This window comes from Tachysurus vachellii, chromosome 1 (genome assembly GCF_030014155.1).
Source record: "Tachysurus vachellii isolate PV-2020 chromosome 1, HZAU_Pvac_v1, whole genome shotgun sequence".
NCBI lineage: Eukaryota > Metazoa > Chordata > Actinopteri > Siluriformes > Bagridae > Tachysurus > Tachysurus vachellii.
The window spans coordinates 11,917,444-11,937,515 of NC_083460.1; the positions used below are offsets into that span (position 1 = coordinate 11,917,444).

The 20,072-nt window shown below is 39.1% G+C and overlaps 1 protein-coding gene across 1 annotated transcript in view; it reads left to right on the top strand.

Annotated features, from left to right (window-relative positions):
- The window catches only part of esyt2a (extended synaptotagmin-like protein 2a), a 36,827-nt gene that overhangs the window by 14,986 nt on the left and 1,769 nt on the right, over window positions 1-20,072 (top strand). Inside the window, exons 7-19 of the mRNA XM_060872394.1 lie at window positions 7,743-7,798; window positions 8,705-8,825; window positions 9,358-9,534; window positions 9,855-9,937; window positions 11,396-11,444; window positions 11,772-11,861; window positions 13,883-13,978; window positions 16,063-16,137; window positions 16,900-16,986; window positions 17,712-17,861; window positions 17,987-18,399; window positions 19,316-19,414; window positions 19,884-20,015. Coding sequence (XP_060728377.1) covers window positions 7,743-7,798; window positions 8,705-8,825; window positions 9,358-9,534; window positions 9,855-9,937; window positions 11,396-11,444; window positions 11,772-11,861; window positions 13,883-13,978; window positions 16,063-16,137; window positions 16,900-16,986; window positions 17,712-17,861; window positions 17,987-18,399; window positions 19,316-19,414; window positions 19,884-20,015 — 1,628 coding nt within the window. The remainder of the gene's footprint in view (window positions 1-7,742; window positions 7,799-8,704; window positions 8,826-9,357; window positions 9,535-9,854; window positions 9,938-11,395; window positions 11,445-11,771; window positions 11,862-13,882; window positions 13,979-16,062; window positions 16,138-16,899; window positions 16,987-17,711; window positions 17,862-17,986; window positions 18,400-19,315; window positions 19,415-19,883; window positions 20,016-20,072) is intronic.

The following is a 20,072-nucleotide window of genomic DNA, read 5'->3' on the forward strand; positions in this document are numbered from 1 at the left end:
TTGCTTCTGTTTAACTTTGGGATGTTTCCTCAGGTATTTGGGTGTGACAGGAATGAGTATACACGAAAATGCTGTAGTGTGGTATACCTGGTTTCTGTGGCACATACACACCCTCAGCCATATTCCTCATCATCAAAGTAGTGTGTTTTTACCTCACACCATGATCCTGATCAGTGAGGTTTAAAAGACGGGAAGCTAAAATCGTATATATCTCTCAACAGACCGATAATGAAACGATTATGGTTGAGCAGTGCATTATATCGCAAGGACTCGTCAATGCCATAAGTAAGAATGATCTTATCTCACACAAACACATCCAAGCTTCCAGGATTAAGATTTTTAAGTCTGTAATAATTTTCTGGGTTTATGCTGTGTTTTCTCTAATTAACAAGGAGTAGAGCTGGAAGCTTAGTCCAATGACTGTATTTCACATGCATCTTCTCAATGAGAGATATTGACATATAATGGATGTGTGGGTTAAAAAATAACCAGCCCAAATAAAGATCTGCTCTAGAGGACGTTCCACTCCGTTTTATCACCTGACATGGCTATCATTGACTGCATGGACTAGAGGGAAACTCACTTCTTCATATGATTGTCAGTTTCTCTTCTTTGGTGGTGATGTATTTCCACAAAAGCTCCAAAATGCTTTGTTTTTAACAGTTGCTAATATGTGATAACGTTATGTGGATTACAATAAAGGAGACATGTCTCTGTTAGCCAGGTTGTGCCAGCTACCTCCTGATCACACCAGCTCCAGTCTCAAATCACATTTATAGTGACATCAGCTTTCATCCTTGAGATCCAATTTACCCCCAGAACTAAAGAAAGCTAATCTGATTGTCTGCACAAACTGCAACCAATCAAAGCTAGAAAGACAAATCAAAGACTACATCTTGGATTTTGGGGTTCTTGGTCATTTTACTGTTTCGAATATGCAAAAAAAACTGAACAGTCATGTAATAAGAAATGTAAACAAAACATCATCAGCATCACTGATGAAGCAAATCCTCACTCACGATCTGAGTAATCAGCCAGTTGACAAACCATGGACACTGGGATGAATTTCAGTGGCCTGATGATGATGGAATTAATAATAACTTTGTAAGGAGGAAGTTACTTCTTTACATTTCTGCCATTTAGTAGACACTCTTATCCAGAGTGACTTAGTTTTTTTTATTTCAATTTATACAATTGAGCAATTGAAGGTTAAGGGCCTTGCTCAGGAGCCCAGCAGTGGCACTTTGGTGGACCTGGGATTCGAACTCACGACCTTCCGATCGGTAGTCCAACACCTTAACTGCTAGGCTGAGGCTACCACATCCCACATCCCCTCTTCTATAGTCAGACACCACTCACTCTCACTCACTCATTTTCTACCGCTTATCCGAACTACCTCGGGTCACGGGGAGCCTGTGCCTATCTCAGGCGTCATCAGGCATCAAGGCAGGATACACCCTGGACGGAGTGCCAACCCATCGCAGGACACACACACACACTCTCATTCATTCACGCAATCACACACTACGGACAATTTTCCAGAGATGCCAATCAAACTACCATGCATGTCTTTGGACTGGGGGAGGAAACCGGAGTTCCTCCGGCTACTCCGGTTTCCTCCCCCAGTCCAAAGACATGCATGGTATGGCACAGGGAGAACATGCAAACTGCACACACACAAGGTGGAGGCGGGAATCGAACCCCCAACCCTGGAGGTGTGAGGCGAACGTGCTAACCACTAAGCCACCGTACCCCCCCTTAGTCAGACACCATTCTCTCTCTCTCTCTCATTTTCTACCGCTTATCCGAACTACCTCGGGTCACGGGGAGCCTGTGCCTATCTCAGGCGTCATCGGGCATCAAGGCAGGATACACCCTGGATGGAGTGCCAACCCATCGCAGGGCACACACACACTCTCATTCAGACACCATTCTTTTCCCATTAATTAATGGGGCCTCTGTTCTCAGAAATCAAACATTTGTGCTGGTTGAAGGCACAAACACTACCAACAGGTTCGACATTATGGGGGCGGGGTGTTTTTTATTTTGTGTAATTCTGTCTTTGCTGTATTCCATGTTGTGCAGTGTTGTGCTAGACTTTTCCATTTGTAATCACCATCCAGTAATAACCTCTTCAGTGTTCTGTGCCGTCTCTGCGGAAACAGCCTGACCGTCGCAGACATGCCCATGTTTGGTGAAGAATGTTTTGCTGTGTGTGTGTTCGTGTATGTGTGTGTGTCTGTTTTGTTTCATCCCTGCCCTAAGGGATTGGGTGTTTATCTACTATATAACAAATTAGGGTGTGGCACAAATGTTGGGCTGTGTTTAGCTGTGTGCAATAAGAACATTTCATAAGCAAAAAGAGTTTTAATTAAGAGAGATTATAGCAAGAATTAGTTTATTTGGAGAATTTTAATGAGTTGATGTTTGGTTTTTACACAAGAGTGTGTTTAATGTTCAGTGTAATATTTAGCTGTGGACGTGTTATTAGTTGTTTGTTTGGTTTGAGGTCATTTCTGGCAGCGTTTTCTGTGTTTCGACATAGTAACTCACACAGCTCTCCTTGTTTCCTTGCCAAAGACACTGGACTTCTGTCTGTACCTTAGCGAGTATGTTTTTTGTTTTTTTTCCTGATGACTACAAGAATGTCTACACGAGCATTACGTCACTTAAAGTTCCTAACTGTTTCTCTTTATTTGTGAAACTGTGAAGAAGAACCATTAACATGGAGTTTGTTACAAGTGAAGGCAGGTTTGACATCCTGTTTATTAGCTTTTCGTTTTTGTTCTCATGCAGTGGGATTTCAGCTGTGAGGTTAGCATGCAGACTAGTTTTACTGTCTTGAAAATGGGTCACGTACATTAATATTAAGGTCACGTACACGTTCACTTGGTGCTCATGTGGCACATTTACAGTTTTCAGTCATTTATGATCACTAGCTGCTTTATCCTGGTCAGAGTCACTCATATATTGACAAATAGATCCAAGTAATCAATACCCTCCCTGACAAAAGTCTTGTCACCTATCCAAGTTGTAGGGACAACAAATACTAACTTGACTTCTAGTTGATCATTTGGAATTAGAAGTGGCTTATATGAAAGGCAAAGGCCTCTAGATTAAGCTTACTGTATTTTACCAAAATAAAATCTTATCATGATTTTTAATTATTCAATTAGGACAGAAATGTCAGACTTTGCTTAGACAAAAGTCTTGTCACTTAACAGAAATAATGTACGGAACATAAAGTGATGGTGTAGTGGAAAAAGAATTAATATTGTGTATGACTCCCATGAGCTTGGAGGACTGCATCCATACGTCTCGGCAATGACTCAAATAACTTATTAATAAAGTCATCTGGAATGGCAAAAAAAAGCATTCTTGCAGGACTCCCAGAGTTCATTAAGATTCTTTGGTTTCATCTTCAATGCCTCCTTCTTCATCTTACCCCAGACATCCTCAATAATGTTCATGTCTGGTGACTGGGCTGGCCAATCCTGGAGCACCTTGACCTTCTATGCTTTCAGGAACTTTGATGTGGTGGCTGAAGTATGAGAAGGAGCGCTATCCTGCTGAAGAATTTGCCCTCTCCTGTGGTATGTAATGGGCAGCAAGAATGTCTTGATACTGAATGAAACCCCAAACCATGATTTTTGCTCCACAGAACTTGACTGTTTTCTGTGTGAACCATGTGGGTTCCAATAGGTCTTCTGCAGTATTTGCGACAATTGGGATGCAGTTCAATAGATGATTCATCGGAAAAATCAAACATCTGCCACTTTTCCACAGTCCATCCTTCCTGCAAGCTATGGGCCTTGGCAAATGCAACACAATTTTTTAGTTGTCTTCTGTTTAATGCTGATTTCTGGTGACCAGTTGTTATGTAGCTCTGCTGCAGTTGAAAAAGGGCTGGCCCTGGACTGTCAAACCAACAAACGGTCCTCTCGAACAGTTGTCTTACAGGTCTGCCTGACCTGGGCCTGTCATTAACTTCTGGTTTCTTCAAATCTTTTTCTTATCCTCTCCACTTGAGGTTTAGATACATTAAAGATTTAGCAGGAGACAGGAGACTTGGTCTTCAGGCTCTTGATGATCAGCACTTTGGTCTGTGGTTGAATCTTTGACATTCTGTCAGAGGTCAGGATGCATTTCAAATGAAGGTTGGGTATGCTGGGGTTCTACTTCTACACACCTGGGAATGTGTTACAGTATTTATCACAGGTGACGCTCTAATCTGTAATTGGTTGAATCGTTTAAAGATGTGACTAGACTTTTGTCTAAGCAAAGTCTGACCTTTCTGTCCTAATTAAATAATTAAAAATCAAGGCATGATAAGATTTTATTTTGGTAAAATAATCTTAATCTAGAGGCCTTTGCCTTTCATATAAGCCACTTCTGATTCCAAATGATTAACTAGAAGTCAAGTTATTCTTTGTTGTTCCTACAACTTGGATAGGCGACAAGACTTTTGTCAGGGAGGGTAGAAGTTACTTTTGGATGGTACAAACATTAGCAACTGCTAGAGGAGGGGGTAAGAATTTGTCTGTCCATCTGCTTGTGCAGACTTCATCAGACAGTCACTGTCGATATTCAGTTAAAAAAAATACCATCTGTAACAGTGATGGATTAATAGCACTCTGGAGAGGATATTTGTTTTCCTGGTGTAAAGTGTGACTTGCAATGGATATTTGTGCTTAGTTTCTAAGTAAAGTGTTATTACAGAGAGGGACAGAAATGGAAATTAAAGACAGAACACCATTTTTTGATGGATGATGAATTATATATATACCCTAATTAATTAATAAAGTGTGTGTAACACCTTGCTGCTTGTTCTTGAATTCTGTTAGTGTTAGTGACCATATTTAAACTTTTTTAGGATAGGATTTATCTTTATTAGGAGCCCATCAGAGGCCCATTAGCAACAACCATCAATTCTGTGTTTAATCTCATACTATGTTTGATAATCCAACTTAATCATTTTATAAGGCTAATTAATTATTATTAATAAAACCCCCTGTACTGATTAAAGGAGCAATAAAAGTGGCCTTTTTATGTGAGTTGGTATCTGGAGCATGAGGAGATTGATGGCCAGAAAGAAAGAACTTTCTTTCTTTTCATGGTAAGAACCTGTTCCCTTAAGAGTAACCATAAACTGGTTCTAACCAGAACAGAAAAGGGATTGGGAAGCCCTGGTGCACAACTGGAAATTTCCAAGCGATCCCAAACTTTTTAACAGTAGTGAATAAGAGATGTGTGTGAATACTTGCAGATCTGTGTATTTATATCTCCGAGGCGAGGCGTGCAGCTGCTTCCAAATGGGGCAGCGTCTCAGGGAAGTATTTTACATTGGGGATGTGGGAATTTCAAGCAGCATGTGGTGTGAGCAATGACACCAGACCTTATATTATGTCCCATTCATTTTTTAACACGATTGTTGAGTCTGTTACAACAATAATACCCTAGGATTTGAATCGGAAGGTGTTGATTAAATTGCTGAAGCAGCCCAGATGAAAATGTTAAGATATTAACATAAATGGCAGGTTTGTATGATATTCTATTCTATTATATCTAGAAACTTATTGTTACTGTTTATATAACAGCTTATTCACACAGACTTGTATGGCAGATAATCCAGATAATCTGAGGCTTTAAAGAAAATGTTAAAAATGTGATTTAACAAAGACAATCATCTCTCCATTGTTAAGTTGAAGATTATTTCATGTTTATTAAACACACTGATACATGAAATGCCTTTGTCCTGCATACGGTTGCTGGTGCTCAGGTCTGAAGATATCACCAGCTCTTATGATGGTTTCTGCTCGCTTTGCTACAAGTTGCTATATAAGTGAATGTAACATAAAAAGTCTCAGCTACATTTGTTAAAGTTGGCAAAGAGAAAGGTTCACTAATGGAATTTTCATCCAGTAACGGGATCATAGTCATGATTTTACTGTTAACAATATGTTTATTTGTGTGTTTTCTATTAACAATGATCGAAATTGCGCCTTAGAACCTTTATTATCGCCACATATACATTACAGCAAAGTGGAATAATTTTCTTTGCATATCCCAGCTGAGGAGGCTGGGTCTAGCTATGATACAGTGCCCCTTGAGTAGGGAGGGATAATGGACTTGCTCAATTGCCCAACAGTGGCAGTGCTGAGGCAGTGCTGATATGGATATATATATATATATATATATATATATATATATATATATATATATATATATATATATATATATACATACATATATATATAATATATATAATGTATGTATATGTGTGTGTATACATATATACGTGTATGTGTGTACATATATATATATGTATATACAGTATGATGATATAAAAGTGAACTTCATTCACACACGTTTAACCTTATCTGTTAGGTCTAGTCAACATTCTATGCACTCCCCCGGAGCATTAATAGTAACAGCAATTGTATTATCTGTTTTATTTCCTGGGGAAAGATGACACTCGGTGTTACTGGCCAACAACAGACTCTTCTAACAAAGAGTTTCCAAGCTGCACTCATTATACACAATAACAGGACTGATAAAAGACAGGAACAGATGTGTACACAGAGCTCTCAAAATTGATTTATGTCAGTGTATAGAATTACTGTAAAATACCGTTCAATAGAAACATGTTCAGATGCGCTAAATGTTAAGCTCTAATGTGTATTAAAGTATTAAAAGTCAAAATATTTTTATTTTAGTAGTCTGAATATTCTTGGATTTAAATTTTACGGCACAAATATCTCTGCAACTTCTTCCAGGGTTTTTTCAATCTAATCTTTTTCTACCAGAGCTTTACTGAAAAGTTGATTCTGATGGACAAAGTTTTGAGTTTGGTTGATAAAACCCATGACAAAGACAAAACAAAACCCATTTTGCAGCAGAGTTGAGCATCACAGCAGTGCTTTTATACACATCTGTGTTAATCCATTCAATGGCACACACACATCATTCTCATAACCACTCTGAGGAAAATGCATCAAGGTAGACAGACTATGGGATTATTTTGAGCATGTTCAGGATTATTAAATACATTTCAATAATCCAGTTTACATTTCAATAATCCACATTTCAATAATCCAGTATCCTCCAGTCTTGAACACTGCAGCCTGTTGGCACAGAAATTGTATTTATAATCATTCTAAACTTGAGAGAGTCTCACTGGGAACACATACAATTACCTTCTTCAACCTGAATTTGGTGTAAAATGAGCTTGAAATGGGTTTGACACCTTGTCATTACAGTAAATGTTTATATTTAAGTGTCTTCTTGTATTTTGCTGTCTTCACTGAAGACATATGTAGTTAAACTACAGATTAGCTTTTAACCCCATTTTAATGGTAGATAAATATTAGTGTGGCGTTATAATGACATTAGCTAAGATTTTTATATATGCTATAATACTTAATCATATCACCTTATCGTACCGTTTTAAGAAGTATTAAATGTCTTAAAGAGAATTATATTTAATGGGACAGTGCTTACAGGAGCACAGATTATTGAAAGTTCCAAGTGAAAGTACAAGTTTCTTAGTAAAGGCACAACAGCTTAAAAAACCCACAGCGTGTGTCAGTGTGTGATGAATATCTGTTACTGTTAAGAAAAAAAAACTGGTGCAGTTGCTTAATCAAATGATTTTCTGTAATCAGTGAGAACCTAAAAACTCATGGTCTTTTAACTATCTATATAAAAGTGAAAACTAAGCCGTGTATGTTTGTGTGTTTCAGCTGCTGGATATTAATTGGACAGGTCTGACTAACATACTCGACATCCCAGGACTGAAGTGAGTAATTTGACATTATCATTACTTTGTACCTTTTTTTGGACAAAAATAAATGTTTCTTATTTAAATGTATTGACAGGCAAACAGTCTGAGGGAGACTCAGAGTTCATTCTTATAATACACAAACTCACTACTACATGTTGCAGTTCTGGATGTGCTGCGCTCTTTGTTATACCATTTATGAGAACCATTTGCATCACTCACCAAACCGCCCACAAGCGCGCTCTCTCTCTCTCTCTCTCACACTCTTTCTCTTCCTGTGTGTGTCTGTGGTGTTTACTGTGGCTGGGTGGTGGTATGTTGCTTACATTTGCTTCCCATCACACTTGAATTTCAGTTTTTTATTTCCTATAAAAGCTTATGGATGCCTTTCATGGATGGTGTTTGTCTCTCTCTGTGTTTGTCTCTCTTTTTTCCCCCCTCTCTTTCCGCCTTTTTTCCCTCGATGACTTTTTCTCCGTTTAATTTTAGTTGTATAAAAGGTTTTGCCTATTTGCACTCCTACAGTGTATGTTACACACCTACACAATAGAAAACCTACTAATGAAATAATAAAACTAATGCACACCCCCTAGTCGCCAGTCTAGGAAACTGCAACACAAATAAATGAACCACTCCTACGTCTAGCTCAAGTCCTCTTTTGCATTGCATATTGCACGTCTGTACAAGCAAGAGGCCTTCATGAGCATATCGACTGTAAATCTAGTGCGAATATGTCACTGAGGCTAACTGACATTGATCTTACGCTTGGGTGAAGAAATATTGGAGGGTTAAAACCACATACACACCTTCCCAAAAAGACCAAGTTGGTTGGGTTTGGAATTGCTTGAAACAGCACTCATGCAATTAATGAATGCAGTGTTTCTGACATCATCAGAAGTCTCTGTCTCTGTTTTTGTCTCCCAGTGGACTGTGTGATGGTGTGATTGAGGACATTATTTGCAGTAACCTGGTGCTTCCTCAGAGAATCACCATTCCACTGGTGGGAAAAGCACAACTGGCCAAATTACGCTTCCCAATGCCAAAGGTATCCATTCAATGTATCCATACATGGTTTATATGTATGGAACCTTTTTTATTGCTTTTTATTTTTGTGTATTGTGCGTAATTGAAACAAATAAGTTAAACTTTATAACCTAATTTGTATATTTAAATCACAGTAATTATTTTCAAATGATATGATTTAACTTTAGATATATGTTTACACGTTTAGTTGTTCTTCTTATGTGTTTTGATGTGTTTGTGGTTTGAACCTTAGGCAAAAACCCTAGCACCCGTAGGCAAAAATAGGTTTAGCATACTATGCAAAAACAGGTCCTGGGGTTTATACTTTGCTCCTAGCTCAGGAGAACATTTCCCCATACCACCCTTTGTAATCTAATCAGAGAATTGCACTTCCTGTTTACAAAGTTTCCAGATCTAACAAATGTAATTGTGTTTGGACCATTAATTATACACTCCTGCCTGTGTGTGTATATAATATATGCCTGCATAACTACTTTCACACAAGTCATTTTTGTGTGTACATTTGTGTACTTTGTGTACTTTGCAAATTCTAGGGTGTTTTGCGAATACATTTTCTAGAAGCCCAGGAACTGTTGGCTAAAGACACGTATCTGGGTGGACTGATCAAAGGAAAGTCTGATCCATACGGTGTCATTAAGATTGCCAATCAGCTTTTCCAGAGCAAGGTCATCAAGGACTGCTTGAATCCCAAATGGAATGAAGTATATGAGGTTTGTTTTCTGTCTTATCATTTTTAACCATTGGCTCCCTGAGTTACTAATGGTTTATGGAATAAAGGAGTTGGCTGAAGATTCTACACTAATGCATGAGTAATGCTGACTGTCCACCATTTGATAATAGATGTCTTACACTGGGGGATTCGGAAAGGGTGCAGTGATAGATTTTGGAAAGTAATATTTAAGCAGTGGGTTGCGTAGTAGTAGTGATGTGTGGGCCAAGTCTAACGAAAGAAATAAAGGAGAATTGCTGAAATGTCATCGTCATTGTCATGTCTGAGGTGTGTGTGTGTGTGTGTGTGTGTATGTTACAGGCATTTGTGCATGATGGTTCAGGACAGAATTTGGAAATTGAGTTGTTTGATGAAGACCCTGATGAGGATGACTTCCTTGGCAGGTAACATTTGGTTAATTGGTGATATTACATGAGGTCAAAATCTATTTTGACCATACAAATATATCATCACAGTCTCACACCAAGTTAGTTAAGCTTCAGGGATTGCAATCTGTCCAGTTAAGAAAAAAAGTGGTGTGAATTTGTTTCACCTGCTATGACAACAGGTGCACTGGAGAGGCTACAGCATGACAATGGAATGGTTTTACAGATGGTGGCTACAGACAGTTGGTCTTTCCTTATCCTTCCTGACTGATTTGTCTCTAGTTTTTGTGCTTTGACAGGGTTCTTATCACTACATGTATCATGTTTGTGCAAGTTGTCCAGCTCATCCACGATGGCACATCCATTTGTGCTGTCTCAAGGAGGTTTAGTATGTCTCCCAAGTACAGTTTTACAAGCATGGTGGAGATGCACAGCACAGCGTAACACAGACCTACATGTGCTAGCCAATGATATCCTTACTGCTATTAGGTAATAGGATGAAATCCTCAGAGCCATGGTCAGACATTACGCTGGTGCCGAGGGCCCTGGGTTTTCTTGGCGCATAACAGTGCCCGGCCATTTTTTCAGGCAGAGCATGGGACATTCTGTATTGGAGCATCCAAAGCCATCAAGGAGCACCACTCATATAGGTCTGAGAGGAGATCCCCCAGGACACTGTCCGCCATGTCATCAATAGCAATCCCAGACCTTTGCTGCTTTATTTCTTCTCAGAAAACATTTTATTTATGCAATAAATAATCTAATTCATTTACATCCTTTACACGTATGTACATCTGAGTCCATAACACATGAAATCAATGGAGCTTTTCATGTTGTGTAAACACCTGAGCACCGTCACTGTTTTCAAATAATTAGCTTAAGACGATGCAAAAAGATTTCCTCTAATGACTCAGCTTCAGTGTGGAAAGGTCTGAAAGCCATCACCAACTACATGACACCATCCACCTGCACTGTGGTGAATCAACAACTGTCAGACAACCTGAATGAGTTCTACTGCAGGCTTGAAAAAGCCCAATTCTCACCTCCTGTAAACCCCGACTCCATCACACCTAAAATTCAGTGCAGTGAAGATGATGTGTGCCAGGTCTTCAGGAAGAACAAAAGAAGAAAGGCAACAGGCCCAGACAGTGTTTCACCAGCCTGTCTGAAAACCTGTGCTAACGTACACAGAACAAACTCTTGTCTTACATTATTTACACACACTTACTTATTTATATTTCAATTTGATCATTTATCCACTGTACATACAATTGCCGTTTCTATCCACTGTATATACAACTGCCTTTATTATCCACTGTACATACAACTGCCTTTATTATCCACTGTACATACTGAAACATATTCTGAAAAAATGATGTGGATGTCAAAAATGAAAGCTTATTTTGATGTGTTTTTTTTCTTAAGTGTAATCTGTTCTTTTTACCTTGTGATTTAAGAAGACTTATTTGTTTCCAGGCTTACAATTGACCTGAATGAGTTGGAGAAGGAGCAGAAAGTTGATGAGGTAAACCCCCCCCCTCCCCCTACAGATTTACCTTCATTTAATCTTGTTTTTTCTTGAATGATATTTGGAACTTGGGGATTTTGCCAGCTGATAACGATCCCTTATTGTTTTGTAAACTGTAGTACAATAAAATGGACTAAAATGAAAGAAAACCCTTAGCTAATTATAAATAATCGTATTTCACAAGACTATTTAAACATGCATTCCAGTGACTTATCATGTGTTTTTCCAGTGACTATTTCATGTGTCACATGGGGGGAAATATTGCTGATGTGATTAAGTCTTAAACAAAATTGTATTTCTTCTGATGTGGCTGTGTTTATATAGTGGTTTATGCTGGAAGAGGTGACAGCAGGGAAACTACACTTAAAGCTAGAATGGCTCTCACTTCTCGACACACCAGAGAAGCTGGACCAGGTATCTATCTATCTATCTATCTGTCTGTCTGTCTGTCTATTTATCTATCTCTCTATCTCTCTCTCTAAATCATTATATAGATGCCTTTTCTTCACATATGGGGTTGGGGTCAGAGTGCAGGGGCAGCTATGATACAGTGCCCCTGGAGCAGGGAGGATTGAGGGCCTTGTTCAAGGGCCCAACAGTGGCAGCTTGGCAGTGCTGGGGCTTGAACCCTGAATCTCCAATCAACAACCCAGAGCCTTAACCACTTGAGCCACCACTGCAACCAGTGGTGCCATATAAGACATTAGACCATTAGAATGATGAATAAATAGAAATAAACATTTATTTAAAACTTGTAACCGTTGTCTTGCCTTGGTCTTGCCTCTCCACCAGGGTGTGTTTGAACAGATCTCCTGTAGCATAAGCAGCATTATAATAGTAGGTGCATAAGTATGGCTGCAAACCTGAATACTGTTAAGTGGACTAAATTTCTTCTTGGATTTTTCTGGGTTTGTTGCCTCTGCTTGTCATGCCGTTCATTGTGGTACATACTGTAATTATTAATGTTTTTATTAATAGTATACTTTTATATATATATTTGCAGAAATGTTTAATTCCACACCTTAAAGGCATATTATGTAAGACCAGTCTTTTTTCAAAATTAGAAATCTAATGGTTATGTGGTGAGGGCCATACTTCTAGGGTTGGGGGTTCAAATCCCACCTCTGCAATGTTTGTGCGGAGTTTGTATTTTCCCTCATATTATTGTCCCCTCTGTCCCAGTGCGATTAGTGCTGTAGTGACAGATGGGTAGTTCACCAAAATACTGAAGCTCCACACCAGGATCTAAGGTGACCTGTGAAGCATCTATAAAATGAAAAAACTTTACTCTCAGCAGCTTTAAACACTTTTGCTAGGCCCACAATTTAATCCATTGTTTGTTTTTTTATAATCCATGGATGGATGGATGGATGGATGGATGTACAACTAAAATGAGTGTCAGTCTTTATGGTGCATAAAATGGTAAAAAAGAAAAAAGTATGCACATAAATATAAAAGAGTATAAACATTAACATAAGTGATTCACTAAATACTATTTAGGTGAAGTAGTAGACAGCCCAAGATATTGCACTTAACATATTCCACATGTGAAGAGTGTATTATAAATTTAACTATAACAATAAAAGTTAAGTTTAAATAATATTAAGGTATTGTGCTGTCAATGACTTAGTCAATGATGATGAAGTATTCAGATTTAAGGTTGGGAATAAATAAATACAAGGTAAGGGTCTATGAAATGTGTAGACATGAGTGTGTGCAGTACAAATAGCTCTGAGGTAGAAACTGTTCCTGAGTCTGTTGGACCATGTGATGAACCTGAAGCGTCTGCCAGGGGGTAGAATGTCAAACAGATGGAGTCCAGGGTGGGTTGGGGCTTTCACTATGTTGTTTGCTCTGCTGTGACAGCGAGAGCTGAATAGTTCTTCTAGCTATTGATTTTTTGTGGTTTTGGTGATCCTCTGAAGGGCTTTCCTGTTTGCTGCGGTGCAACTGGTGTATCATACAATGATGCAGTATGTCAGCACACTCTCAATGAAACAGCAATAATAAGACAACAGCAGATCCTCTTCTAAGTTTTTACTGAAATCCTCAGGAAATAGAGTCTCTGTTGTGCCTTCTTTACCAATGCTCAAAGCTGAAACCCAAGAACATGAAATTGGGGACCTTTTCGGCACAGACACCATTGATGTAGATCGGATCAGGAGCTGTGCTATATGTTTACAGTAATCCATGATAATTGGAATTTAAATAAGAAAAGAAATAGTAATAGAATAAAAGTTAGTATAAAAATAAAAAACAGTACTGAATCTGAGTATTTTAATTTTTAATGATGACCTGTAAGGTGTGTGTGTGTGTGTGTGTGTGTGTGTGTGTGTGTGTGTGTGCGCGCGTTGATGTGCATACAGTTGCAGGTGTCTCTGCTGATGATCAAATATGTTCTTGTTGCAGGTATTAACACATGTTTGTTGTTGCAGGTGTTGAGCAGTATTAGGGCAGATAAAGGCCAAGCGAATGATGGGCTCTCCTCTGCACTACTGCTTGTACACCTGGACTCTGCCAAGAACCTTCCTGTAAGTATTAACAGACACACAAACATGCATACATCTTTATATCTGAGTGTGTTTTGTTCTCGTCATGGTTCCTCCCTTTTATATGGTTTCTCCTTTTGGTAATTCTTTTCCTACATGTCTTGTCATTCCCGTATTTCTGATTCCTTATACCCAGTGTCAGCTTCTGCCTCTTTCTTTCCCTCCCTTGCTCTCGCATGATGTTTCTTTGTGGTGAAGAGTGTGTTTGAAGGCAATCTGTCCGGTGGCTGTCTGAAGGAGCGTCGCTCTGCTGGGTTTGTGTTCTGTGAGAACACAGCAACACTATACAGAACTCTGTTTGTGAGTCTTTTGCCTCTGCTCCTGCTTGTTTATCTTTGCACTTCAGTATGCTTTCCATTGCTTGTCTTTTGAGAGCGTTTCCTTGTAAACTTTACCTGAACACCTTTGATTTCGACAGGACTTTGCCTGCACTTTACTTTGTCTATGTGCTTGTACTGTAGTTGTTTTTAGTAGTATTTTTGCTGCAAACCTTTTGTGAGAGTTTTCTAGGAACAGAAATGCTAGCATTTATTAAAGTTCTGCTTGCAAACTGTGGCTGATCTACTAATAACGTCATTCAGATGAACAAAATAACACGTCTTCCCTGCACCCTTTAATGAACTGCAGTTGCACATAAACGACACAAATAGCCGTTATATTCATTTAACTGGTAATTATACACATGTGGCACATTTTAGTTTAGATCTTTCATTCCTGATTTTAGGAACAGTGAAGTTAGAGTCTTTAAAGTGACAAAATCATTGTGAGATTTTATACATTTAACACAGTAAATGGTTTTTAAAATGAATGAGTTAGGATTCTCTGTCTGGCAGAGCTGAAAATATCTGTACCAGTTGCTGTTCTGTTAAATACAACAACATCGTACTGGACTTTGATGTCTGTGATGGATAAAGTCCTCGGTGGCTTGTGATATTGTGGTGTTGATTAATAGTTACTAATGTTAGTCTTTAGGTGTCCTGCTTGCTATGCTGTTGTGTTTTAAGCACCAATTTCAAATTTATTAAGGTCTCTGTAATCAGAATTTATCACTATGTTGCCAGTTTACAATCCCATTAGATGTATGTTTAATGACTATTTAGAATAGAAGCCTTTATTTTGTCACATGAACATTACAGCACATTTAAATTGTTTCTCTGAATATCACTTTGGAGGTTGGGGTCAGAGCCCACGGGTCAGCCATGATACAGCGTTGATACAACAGTGCTGGGGCTTGAACCCTGAACCACCAACCAACAACACAGAGCTTCAACTGCTTTATCCACCACTGCTTATTTCTTTGGGGGGAAAAGTGCTTTTGTCAGGAAACTAATCCCCGTATTTCATGTTTCCTCTCACTGGTTATTTACATATTTAAATATATATAATATTTTTTTTAATATTATAAATATTCCTATAAAGTTAGGAATAAAAAAACAACCCGGGTCAAGTTTAGACACAACAAACATGCTGCCATCAACAGAAGCTAGACACACACCATAGATATCTATGGACACAGACATGGTGAAATAAAGGAGCTGAATTCAGTTCAATAGCCACAACAAACAATGAAAAACACAACTGAAGGAGAGCTGAACTAAAATGTGCAGGGTTGCCCTCTGGTGGTCTGGCTGGGAAATGTCCAAGGTATCCATAACTATCAGAGCTCTGATGGAGATGTCAGTGGTGACTAGGCACGTGAGAGCTGTGTGTCTTGTAGACATTTAAAACACTTGTTTTACATATGTACATACATATGTACAAACAGACAAAATAAAACTGGCAAAATTCCAAAGCATCCATGTCCTCCATCTTGAGCAGACAACCTGGTTGGTTGGTTGGTTTGATTTTGTTTTTGGTCAAGGTGTTTTGTTTTTCCGTTATTATTTTCTGCATTTATATTACATCACTCTTAAAGCTGTTACATCTGATTTAAATGTGAATTTTTCTTGTTTATTTTGCTCTGTTCACGTTTATGAGGATTAAAATTATGACATTTCATATGTAAAATAACGTAATTTGTTGAAATGCTAATCATTGAAACTTATTACATGCCTGTCATTCTGTAGTCTGCGAAGAAGGTCACCAGTGATCCCAGTCCTTTGGTCCAGTTTAAAGTTGGACACACAGTTTTCGAGAGTAAGGTGAGAGTAAAGTTCATGCTCTCACAGTATTGTTTGACTGTCTTCATTATTTGTGCTTTTATATTTATTCCCTACACAGCAGAATCTTTTTAACTTAATTTACATGGAAATTCATGAATCATTTATATTCAGTCTATATTACTGTACATACGTACGTTCCTGAATAGTTGGTGTATTCATTTTATCTCTGTATTTTATATTAAATGCTCTTTATTTTTCAGTATCACCATTCTCTTATTTATTCACGTATCTATTTCTTTTTATTTTTGCTGTAGATTTAAATGATTAAGACTTGGTAAATATAAATGTTGACTAAGAATGGAATGATTACTTGGCATTATTAGTCTTCTCAGGATGACCTTAATTAAAAGTTTAGTACTAACTGAAAGGTTGAGCGTAATGTTGAGGCGGTGATCAATCTGACAGCTGACAGTTAGCCATGAGAAAGATTAGTCACACCAACTGTTGCTGAGAAGATGATGTAGCACCAGAATGTGTCTGAGTAACAGATATTTTTGCTAGAAATAATAAGATTTTGGATTGAATAGTACCTTTTTCTTACTCAGTGCGGTTACATGTCATAGGAAAAATGTTCTGTTTAATCATCCTAATGTTAGACACCATTATCAGTCTACATACTTTCAGAACCAGCACTAAAGAGCAGTCAGGAATGCCCTTAATATCTCTGTTGTCTAAAAGGTTTGTGACATAATGACTTGTATTTAGGTGTTTGTTTTGTTTGTTTTTTTGTTCTGTTCATAGACACGTTATAAAACCAATGAGCCTGTTTGGGAGGAGGCCTTCACATTCCTAATACATAACCCAAAGAGTCAGGACCTAGAAGTAGAGGTAAACACACACATGGCATGTATGGCGGTATGGGAAACTGTGGGATTTTGCTGTACCTGTACAACCTGTTTTTATAAAACCATCGCCATATGTTATGTTCCTGCAAAGATCAGATCATTGCATGCTATAGAAAGATGTTTATAAGTCATATCTAATAATCTAGTTGCCAATAATCAGTTATTTGCACATTAACCATCAGAATGTGGAGATTTGTGATCTCAGTGATCTTGACTGTGGCATTACTGTTGATGCCTGATGGGCTGGTACGATCTGAACAGCTATGAACTGCTGTCTCTCAAGTTTACTCAGAATGGTGCAGTAAATAATAAACATCCAGTTGTGCAAACATACCTTGATGAAGAGAGAGGTCAGTGGAGAATGGCCAGACTGGACAGAAAGGTTACAGAGGTTTGGACAATGCTGTACAATTGTTTTGAGCAGAAAAGGATCTGAGACACAAAGATGGCAGGGTCAGAATTCAGCAGCCGGTTGGTGGAGGTGGTGTGGGAAAATGTGCATCTCTTCATAGCCACAATTTACCATTCACTAATGGCTACTTCAAAAAATGACTATGCACCATGTTGAAAACCAAAAAGTCAACTCAAACTGGTTTCAGGAACATGACAGCGAGCTCTTCAGGGATCAATGTAACAAATGTCAAAATGTCATGATTTGCTGGGAGTTCCCAAGCTGCATTACATACGTCTTTATTCTTGTGGCTTTAGGTAAAAGACGAGAAGCATGAGTGCACGTTGGGGAGTTTGTCTCTCCCTTTGACTCAGCTGCTGCAGGCTGAGCAGATGACCCTCAGTCAGAGATTCCCACTGAAGAGTGCAGGACCCAGTGCTACTCTCAAAATGAAGCTTGCTCTTAGGGTAAACAGAAAAACTGCCACTCATCCCCATAAACACGTCATACAACAAACTTGCAATAAATACTTACTTCTTTCAGATTCAGCAGATGAGCTTTAATTTTTGCTGTGGGCACATGTGTATTGCAGGTTCTTATGTTGGAAAAGTTGTCAGTTTCAGACCAGCCATCATCTGCGCGGGTTCACAGAAGTTCCATTGTCATTCCAAGTGCATCAAATTCCAATGCCAATTCCAAAAGTTCGAAAAACACCCTAAAAACCTCAGGTTCAGGTGTCAACACCAAACCACCTTCACAGCTCCCAAATGTTTCTCAAAATCAGTCGGTTCCTGACCTCCAAAGGTTGAGTGAGTCCACCTCTAACAGCGCATTGGAGGACTCGCCTGTTCGTCTAACGAATGCAAGAAGAAGTACATCTAACTTGGCAATTTCAGGCTCCCAAATGAACCTGAACAACAAAGAGCCAACACCGAGCATTGCCTCTGATATCTCCCACCCGTATGCTTCCCAGGAGCTACAGCAAAGAATCAAAGATCTGCAGAAGTAATAGACCAATCTCTCTCTCTCTGTCTCTTTCTCTCTCTCTCTCTGTCTGTCTCTCTCTCTTTCTCTCTCTGTCTCTCTCTCTGTATGTCTGTCTCTCTTTCTCTCTCTCTCTTCCTCTCTCTCTCTCTGTCTGTCTCTCTCTCTTTCTCTCTGTCTGTCTCTCTTTCTGTATGTCTCTCTCTTTCTCTCTCTCTCTTCCTCTCTCTCTCTCTCTGTCTCTCTCTCTGTATGTCTGTCTCTCTTTCTCTCTCTCTCTTCCTCTCGCTCTCTCTCTCTTTCTCTCTGTCTGTCTCTCTCTGTATGTCTGTCTCTCTTTCTCTCTCTCTCTTCCTCTCTCTCTCTGTCTGTCTCTCTCTCTTTCTCTTTCTCTGTCTGTCTCTCTCTCTTTCTCTCTCTCTCTCTGTCTCTCTGTCTGTCTCTCTCTCACTCTGTCTCTCTGTCTCACACTCTCTCACTCTGTCTCTCTCTCTCTCTCTCTCTCTCTGTCTCACTCTCTCTCTCACTCTGTGTCTCTCTCTGTCTCACTCTCTGTCTTTCTCTCTCTCACTCTGTCTCTCTCTCTGTCTCACTCTGTCTCTCTCTCTGTCTCTCTCTGTCTCACTCGCTTTCTCACTCTCTGTCTCACTCTCTGTCTCACTCTCTGTCTCACTCTCTGTCTCTGTCTCTCTGTGTCTCTCTCTCTGTCTCACTCTCTTTCTCACTCTATTTCTCACTCTCTTTCTCTCTCTCTGTCTCACACTCTCTCTCTCTCTCTCTCTCTCTCTCTCTCTCTCTCTGTCTCACTCTCTTTCTCACTCTCTGTCTCTCTGTCTCTCTCTCTCTCTCTCTCTCTCTCTCTCTCTCGGTTTCTCTGTTTGTCATTCTGTCTCTTCTCTGAACTAATCCTACAGAAATAATATGCGTGTCTTTACAGTGGTTCCACTCCTGGTCATTTTCCCCTGGGAGAGATTGAGCTGACGATAAGACACAGCTCACAGCGGAACAAACTTATAGTAGTGGTACATTGCTGCAGGTAACACAGCAATCCACCCACATGCATGTATACACAAGTCCAAAGGGTCAATTCATAGTATTGATGAACAGCTAAATGGAACATCTCGGTTACCAGCTATATGTGAATGTGAGGTACAGCTGAAATGGCAGAAAGTAAACTGTAACAGGAATGGGGGTAAATGTGTAATATGATGGTCTACAAACTTTTGTCCATGTTGTATTGATCGATCTGCTGTGTATGGTCACATGCTCAGAACAGTCTGCTGAAATTTGTTGTTTGGTTCATGTGTTGAAGATCCTTGCTAGACAAATTCATACACAAACAGACTTAAACTGTCTTGCACAGAAATACACACAAACCATTACAGTCTACATGTATTCAAAGAAGCATAGGGATGCAAACCTATTTAGCAGGATGGTAAATGTTCATGCTTAAGGTTAGAAATTGTTATGCAGCCTATTTAACCTGTTTCTGTGTCTGTCCGCAGGAATCTGATATCATTCACAGATAGCGGTTCTGACCCTTACGTGCGATTGTATCTGCTCCCGGATAAGCGGCGATCAGGACGTAGAAAAACAAACACCGTCAAGAAAAACCTCAACCCAGTCTTTGACCAAACGTGAGCCACTATTTTGTGTTCCTCTTTTTCCTTTTCATTATCATTTCTGATTATTAA